The 7,593-nt window shown below is 59.4% G+C and overlaps 1 protein-coding gene and 1 long non-coding RNA gene across 2 annotated transcripts; both read left to right on the top strand.

The window, feature by feature from the left end:
* Positions 1 to 4,366: 4,366 nt before the first annotated feature.
* Positions 4,367 to 4,980, top strand: LOC142404968 (uncharacterized). The gene is made up of 3 exons (XR_012774014.1): positions 4,367 to 4,420; positions 4,547 to 4,613; positions 4,883 to 4,980. It is a non-coding gene; the product is annotated as an uncharacterized LOC142404968 (long non-coding RNA).
* A 12-nt stretch (positions 4,981 to 4,992) lies between these two features.
* Positions 4,993 to 6,469, top strand: LOC142407460 (T-cell activation Rho GTPase-activating protein-like; the record flags this gene model as incomplete). The annotated part of the gene is made up of 4 exons (XM_075497057.1): positions 4,993 to 5,055; positions 5,301 to 5,462; positions 5,637 to 5,746; positions 6,121 to 6,469. Coding segments are annotated over 4 exons (684 nt in total), but the record flags the coding sequence as incomplete, so codon positions are not given.
* Positions 6,470 to 7,593: the final 1,124 nt, after the last annotated feature.

Genomic DNA, 7,593 nt, shown 5'->3' with positions numbered 1-7,593 from the left:
AACGGGAAAAAAAAGAAAGAAAACCAAACAGAAACAAAACACATAGAACCCCACAGTAGGGGAAAGGATTTGTAAATGCCTATTAAGAATTGTAAAGGTGAAGGTATGCCCTGTAACCAAAGAATATTTGCGTTAGCCACTATGTAGATGGAGAATAACTTGTTAAATCTCAGTAAGATGGAGGATTTTCTGGTGGGCAGAAGTGGGCATTTTGAGACTCCTGTGCTCACAATACAGTCCTTTGGTAGAAGACCCCCACCAGTAGTGGTCCCCATTTGAGAAGTACTGAATACTCTGCTGAGCTCCCAGGCAGTAATTCTCCTGTAATTTGTCACTGGAGAGAAAACATACCAGAGAGAAAGCCACAGACCTTACCAAATTCAAAAAGTAACAGAACATGGCAGTGCATATTCTGGCAGCCGGCACAGAAGTCATTGTCATCAAAGACGCGATGGAGACACAAGATCCTAGAAGCGCAATGGGTTGCAACAGACCAAGCCTATTTTCTATTCAGTGATTTGTCCTTCTGAAGAGGAGACGACCCCATCGGCTGCAGCCATGTCATCCCCTGCACTTGTGGCAGCAGCAAGCACAGTGGGACAGGAGCCAAAGCTGTCCCCTTCTACTACAACAACATTTTGTGACGGACCCATCCTAGCTGTGGGTACTTTTTGATGGGTGCTTTGGTTTGTCTGCAGTGTCAAGAGAGCAGCAGAACTTGCAAAAGTCCAAAGTGACTTGGGCAGTCGGCCATCACCCCATACCCATTACCACCAGTCATCTGGTTTATAGCTTTAGCTTGATTTTTTTTAATACATCCAATGTATTTCAGCTTCATCTAATTAGTAAAATGTAATGTGTCCAGGAACTTGCATATTCTAGTAATCTGGAACTTTTGCCAAAGAAAGAAACACTTTCTCTACTACAGCAACGATTTGTGATGGACCGAACCTAGCTCTCCTTTGGAAAGGCTTCAAAATAAACTGCCAGGCAGCACGAAAAGCAGTTTTTACAAGGTGGCTTTAATGGTTGTGAAATAACACTTCTCCGTCTCAAGCCACCATAACCTGTAATGTCACGGGGAGCCCCTCAAGCCACAGGACCCACTGGTTGCTGCTGGAGCTGGAGGCAGGGCAAATGTCAGCTTGCGTTTTGGCTTGTGAAGCCCTTAAGAGGGCAGAGAGCAGCCCTTCCCACCTCAGCCGAGAGGTCTCCTGAGAAGCCAGAAATACCTGTGGGTGCTTTTTGGCAGGTGCTTTGGTTTGTCTGCAGTGCCAAGAGAGCAGCAGAACTTGCAAAAGTCCAAAGTCACTTGGGCAGTCGGCCACCACCCCGTAAAGTAGCGTGTGTGCAAAGAACGGAGCTTGACTCTCCCTGCAGTCATATACAAGAGGGCTCGGCTGCTTTTTCACTGTGAGGAGCAACCCTTCATCACTTGCAAAGGCTGTGGTTCTACTTAAACAATGCATTCTCCTACATATACCGACGTCAAATGATTGTAGGAGTAACCAAAAGTATATTCATCTTCTTCAATGGCACCTGGGAACTTACTCATTTCAAGTCCTTTCAAGGTCTTGTCTTCCTCAGAAGGGCAGCTATCAATGACAGCACACACAGGCTACTAGAGAACAGCCATCCTGCACAGAGACAGGCCCCAACCATCCTTTGATCTCTTCTACCTTCCCATTGGCCCCGTGCTCAGCTGTGGAGTGACAAGAAGGTCCAGACTTGTGTCTCGTCCTGACTGTCATGTTGCCTTGGTCTTGCAGCATCTCAGGGTGATGCTTGGCTTTGAAGCACTATACATGCCAAAGGACTGATGGGAAGGAGGAGTCGAAAAAGCCAGGTGAAATGGTGCCCAGAAACCCTTGTAAAATGCCAGTGGCAGATGCAAAGATAAAATACGTGTGTGCTCCCCTATCTCACTTGTCAGCCATCCGGTATGTCCTTCTTCAGACACTCATCTTTCCAAACATGCACTGCATTAGGTGGAGGTATTGCAGACCTGGAAATGCTTTCCTACCACTAATCCTCAAGGGCTTACAGAGAGTGCTGCTCACTCTTTCTCTCCCTCTCATGCCTTCCTTCCTTCCTTTCTTCCTTCCATCCCTCCCTCCCTTCCTTCCCTTCCATGAAATGTTACACAACAACTTGGGTTTGGGTTTTTAGCTTCTCCTGACTTAGCTTCATCCATTTGGAGCCAAAGAGACAACAAGGCTGGCTCAAGCAGGCAGAAGGACGGCTTTCTTCCCTCTGCCGACTGTCTAAGCATCCCAGTAAGAGTGGGAAGTGGGCACGATGTGTCCACAACCCCGGGGCCGCACTATTCTGGTCTGCTCTGCTGCTTGCAGTTTCCCCACCATGTTTTAGAGGCTGGGGTCTAAAAGACAGTGCTGACCACCACCTTTTACCCAGACATCATGTGAAGAACAAAGCTGGTGTGAAAACGTTGGAGTTCAGGAAAAAAGACAAGGATGTAGTTGTGTGGAAACTCTGTCCTGCTGGACACCACGTTGAGCAGGAGCCAGCAAGGTGCCCTTGCCCCGAGGCGGCAGCGAGGGGTCCCCTGGCCTGCCCTGGGCAGAGCATTGCCAGCAGCTGGAGGGAGGTGAGCCTTCCCCTCTGCTCAGCGCTGGCGAGGCCGTGCCTGCAGTGCCGTGCCCAGGTCTGGGCTCCCCAGTACCAGAGAGGCACGGGCATCCTGGGGACAGCCCCCAGTGCCCCTCCCCCACCAGTGCCACCGCCGGGGTCAGAATGCCACGTTGTGTCGGCTTGGCGCTGGCCCGGCAACGGCCCCAGTGCCTGCAGGGACGGCGCTGTGCCAGCACGCACCAGTGCTGGGGAGAGGCAAGTTCTGCTCCAGCAGCACTGCCCGGCACAGGGACCCCCCTTGGCAGCCTCGCTCGGGCCGGCCGGGCGCCGTCCAGAGCCCCACCGGCGTGTCCCAGGCGAGGCTTCTCCTGGCCCTGGCGGGATGGGCCAGCTGAACTGCTGCCGTGGCTCCAGGTAGGCTCCCCCTGCAGCTCCGGGACACACCGGCACAGTCGGGCCCCGCAGCAGCCGCCTTTCTCACGCCCGACACCATCCGCTCTGCAGGGACGACCCTGACCCCGTGCAGCAGCGCGCGCCCGTCCCGGCGTCGCCCGAGCCGCTGCTCCGCCAGCGCGTGCGCGTGACTCGGGGCCCTGCGACGAGGAAGAGGGACCTCCTCCTCTTCAGGGATGCCCTGGGCATCGCCAAGCCCAAGTAAGACTCGCAGACCCCAGCTGCCTCTCCTCCCAAGCCCTGGCCCCGGCACCGGGGCAGGGACGCCCAAGGAGCAGCCCCAGGCCCCCGGCACCCTGCTGCTGCGTGCACCCGTGGCCGTGCCCGTGGCAGGCGGATGCTAGAGGGGAGCCACCGGGCTCGGCCACCTCCAGGTCACTCCCTGCCGCTCCTCTCTGCAGACGTGGCAGCACCCCGCACCCGCAGCTCTGCCTGGCCCTGGGCCAGCTGCAGGTGCTGAGCAGCGGGAAGGGGGCGGCCGGGGATGCCGCCGAGCAGGAGGAAGGCGAGCCCACCAACTCCCTCGTCCTCGTCTGGCCCTGCGGCTCCTGCGTCGTCACCTTCCCGTGAGTCTCGGTGCCACGTCCCACGGTCCCACGGCAGGGCTGGGCAGCACCTCCGTCCTGCCCCACGGGGCTTCGTCCTGCCTCTGTGGCCGTCCCCACGGGGCAGGGCTGTGCCGGCGCCTGCCTCTGCCCGCAGGCTGGGGAGCAGCGGCCATCAGGCTGTTTCTCCTCTCTTTCTGCAGCTCCCGGGCGCTGAAGGAGCTCTGGCTCAGCGCACTCCTTGGGTAAGCCCTGCCTGGCACTGCAGCCTGGGGGTCCACGCTCACAGCACGGGGGGATGCTCCGGGCGTAGCCGTACGGTGCGGAAACACCGCTGCCCAGCTGGGGAGAGCTGCCCCCACGGCTGCGGGCAGCTCTGGAGCGGGCAGAGCTGGCGCAGCGGCTTCGCCCAGCTGTGTCCAGCCCACACCTGCCCAGCCCCATCCTCACCACTGCCGCTGCTCTCCGCTCGACTGCCGGCCCACACCCGGCTGCTTCGGGGCAGCTTGGAGGTGCTCCCCGGGCTGGCAGGAGAGGGCCAAGGCGGCTTGGGTCTCACACGTTCTCTTTCTCTGCCCCTTCCCCACGCACAGCCCACCAGAAGGAGTGCAGGGAGCCCGGGTGACCCAGCTGCCCTCCATGGAGCTCCTGCTGAAGGAGCTGAGCGGCCGCAATGCCGTGAGTGTCCCTCCTGTCTCTGCTCTGCCCCCACGTGCTGCTGCAGCCCAGCATCAGCTGCATTGCTGCTCACTTTCTGCTCTTTTCCCCTTGCCCAGGCCATGACACTCCACGCCAGCAGCCTGGAGAGGCTGCTCGAGGGCCAGGCAGAGGTGAGGATTGCTCGGGGTGCAATCTCGGCCGTCCCCACCGCTCGCGCGTGGCCAGGGGCCGATGCAGCTCGCCGGGGGCCCCTTCTGCTGCGGGGCTGCTCGCTGAGCACGGCGCGTTTCTTGCAGGCTGGTGCCAAGCTGCGGCCACCTCCCGTCCCCGCTGGCAGCCAAGGTGGACTTGGCCACTCGGCTGGTGAGTTTGGAGAAGACGGGGCAGGACGGCCCTTCTCTCCTCCTCTTGCAGGGGGCACTCGTGCTGCACTGGGGCTGCCCTTGCCCTTCCCACAGGGCACGTCCGTCCCCATCGCTCTGCAGCAGGAGAGAGCTGAGCCCCCGGGGCCCCTTGTTCCCAGACGACACCTCTCCCGTGCACTCAGCATCGGGGGCACAGCACTGAGAGGGTCCGGGAGCGCTCGCCTGGCGCTTCTCCTGCAGGGGTTTTTGCTCTCTTTTCCTTGGCAGCAGGCGGGACCCGCAGGAGGAGGAGGGGGCTGCCCTGGCCCTTTGCGCGGCGAGGGACCTCGGCCGCTGCAGAGGCACCGGGGCCATCGGGCTCCGGCGGCAGTGGGGCTCTCTTCGGCCGGCCCCTGGTAGCTCTCTGCAGCCAGGACGGCACACTGCCCCAGCCCATCCAGGTAAGCAAGCCTGGCCAGGGGCTCCCCATCCCGCTGCCTCCTCCAGAGAGGTGGTGTCCCCAGAAGACGGATCCCGGCTGGGGCTCGGGACAAAGCTGGCTCCTCCCCATGCCCCCCACCTCCAGCCACCCCTCTGTCCCACCCCAGTGAGAGCTGCGCAGCCATCCACACGTGCCCCTGGGGAAGGTTCACCTGTCCCAGGGCCTGTCTCCAGCCAAGCAACTGTCCTCCTCCGTCCCCTGCAGGACCTGCTGGCTCTCCTGCACCAGCACGGGCCATCCACGGAGGGGATCTTCCGGCTGGCGGCCAGCGAGCGTGCCTCCCGGGAGCTCAGGGAGGCCCTCGACAGCGGAGCGGAGGTCCACCTCGAAAGCCAGCCTGCGCACCTGCTGGCCGTCGTCCTGAAGGTGAGCCCCGCTGACCTGGAGCCTGGCAGCTCCTGGCTCTCTTGGTGCTGACGGGCACCTGCGAGAGCAGGAGCCGAAACCCAGCCGCCCGCTCGTGAGCCAGAGTGCCGGGGATGCCGCCTGTGCTCCTGGCCGCAGTGCTCAGAGCCTCACCCGGAGCCCTTGGCATTGCAGGACTTCCTCCGTAAGATCCCCTCCAAGCTCCTCGAGGAGGAGCTCTACGAGGAGTGGATGAGCGCCCTGCAGAAGACCAGCAGGCAGGAGCGGCTGGCAGGGCTGAAAGAGTAAGTGTGCCGAGCAGCCTGCCCGCTCCCCAGGGACTGGCAGAGGCCGGGACTTGCCTGCAAAGTGACGGCCTCCTTGAAAAAGCTGTGTTTTCTGCCAGCCACCCCTTGCTGCTGTGGGGTGGGGTTTTGGGGGAAAAAGGCACAGCAAAGCATTTCTCTCCTTGGAGCGCGTTCCACAGGCATTGGGGGTTGCTGCACAAAGGGACCCTTGCCAGAAGGGCAGGGAGGGAGGGAGGTGGCCGTACCGCAGTGAAAACAGCCCTCCGCTGTAGACCAGGCGTGGCCAGGGAGTCTTCCCTCGGGTGAGATCAGCCTGGGAGACCTGTGGTGACAACATCTACTCTGTTAACGTTGTGTTCCTGCTTCCTCAGGGTGGCCAGCAAGTTGCCCAAGGCCAACCTCCTGCTCCTCCGGAGCTTGCTGTGCCTGCTGCATAACATCAGCAGAAAGGCGGCCACCAGCAGGATGACTGCCGGCAACCTGGCCATCTGCGTGGGGCCGAACCTCCTGAGCCCAGCCGAGGAGCACACGCTCCCCCTGGATGTCCTGCTGCAGGTGACGGCCAAGGTACGCCGTGTTTACCAGCCGGCTACAGCCTTGCGGCCCGACCCGAGCTTTGCTGTTCAGAGGTACCTGGCTGCCTCCTCTCTTCAGCAAACGCTCGTGGGGGAGCTGCCGGGAAGAGCAGCCCCACAGCTGCAGCTTTCTGCACACAAGTGAGGGTCAGGAGGGGGAAAGGCTGTTTGGCCCATTTCCAGCCACCTAGGTGGAAAGCAATGGTTTGCTGTGTGCAGGTGACACGGCTGGTGGAGTTCCTCATTGAACACCACGGGGAACTCTTTGAGGAGGAGGTGGCTGGGCTTGCCGGCGCATCAGCCGAGGAGTCACCAGAAGCAGGAGTGGAAGCAGAAACAGCAGAGGTATGTCAGGGCCACAAACAGCGTGACAACAAAAGCCTCCCACCTCAGAAGGTGGGACTGCTGCCGCAGGGACACGCAAGGTCATCCACCAGCCTGCAGCTCTGCAAACGTGCAGAATAAAGCTGAGGCAGGTTGGCCATGGCACTTGGTGATCCCACCAGAGCTGGCTCAGCTGGGCTGAGGGAATCCATCCAAGGGATCTGCCTTTCAGAGCTAAGGTAGCAATTGGGCAGGTAGGTCCTTGCCCCCTGTTACCTTCCACATTTCCATTGCAGGTGCCTCCAGATGCTCCAGAAAGCGAACACCTGAAGAGCTCGTCCAGGGAGAGAAGGTAAATGAGCTAGCTTTGATTAAGAGCAGAATTGGTTCAAGTTTATTGTGGCTTCACCTGTCTAACAATATTATTGAATGGAAAGTTTGCCAGGCTCTCCACAAGAAAACAGAAAGAGAAAGCCAACCTGTGACGAGGGGAGCGAAGAGCAACCAGGCAGGAAGAGGAGGAGGCTGGAAACAGAGCTCGTAGGCATGGGCAACTGAGGAAATCCAAGCAGGCAAGAAGAGCGAGGAGCCCAGGTGAGTAGCAGACTCTGCTGTCCATCTTTCAAATGCTCTGAACACTACTCTGGGTATAGGAAGGAGTTCCGAGGTGCACAGAGACGGCCCCAGGCAGGAAGCATGCACCTGCCCTTGGAGACTCTCTATGTCAGCAGAAACGTACCGCTCCCGTGTTGGCAGTTTTCATGTTGCACTTGTTGAAGCTCTGTGCAAGGCTGAGCAGACACCCCAGCAAGGTCACAAGACCCACAATTTTGAGCTCTTTCACCTGCTACCTAAATGAAGAGGCAAAGTCCCACTTTTCTGTTCATGTCAGCTGGCAATCCTAGCACTGCCTGGTACGGTCTGAATCCCAAAGACGCAGCAAGG

Source organism: Mycteria americana, chromosome 1 (genome assembly GCF_035582795.1).
Source record: "Mycteria americana isolate JAX WOST 10 ecotype Jacksonville Zoo and Gardens chromosome 1, USCA_MyAme_1.0, whole genome shotgun sequence".
Lineage (NCBI taxonomy): Eukaryota > Metazoa > Chordata > Aves > Ciconiiformes > Ciconiidae > Mycteria > Mycteria americana.
This window is presented reverse-complemented; position numbering and strand designations above follow the sequence as displayed.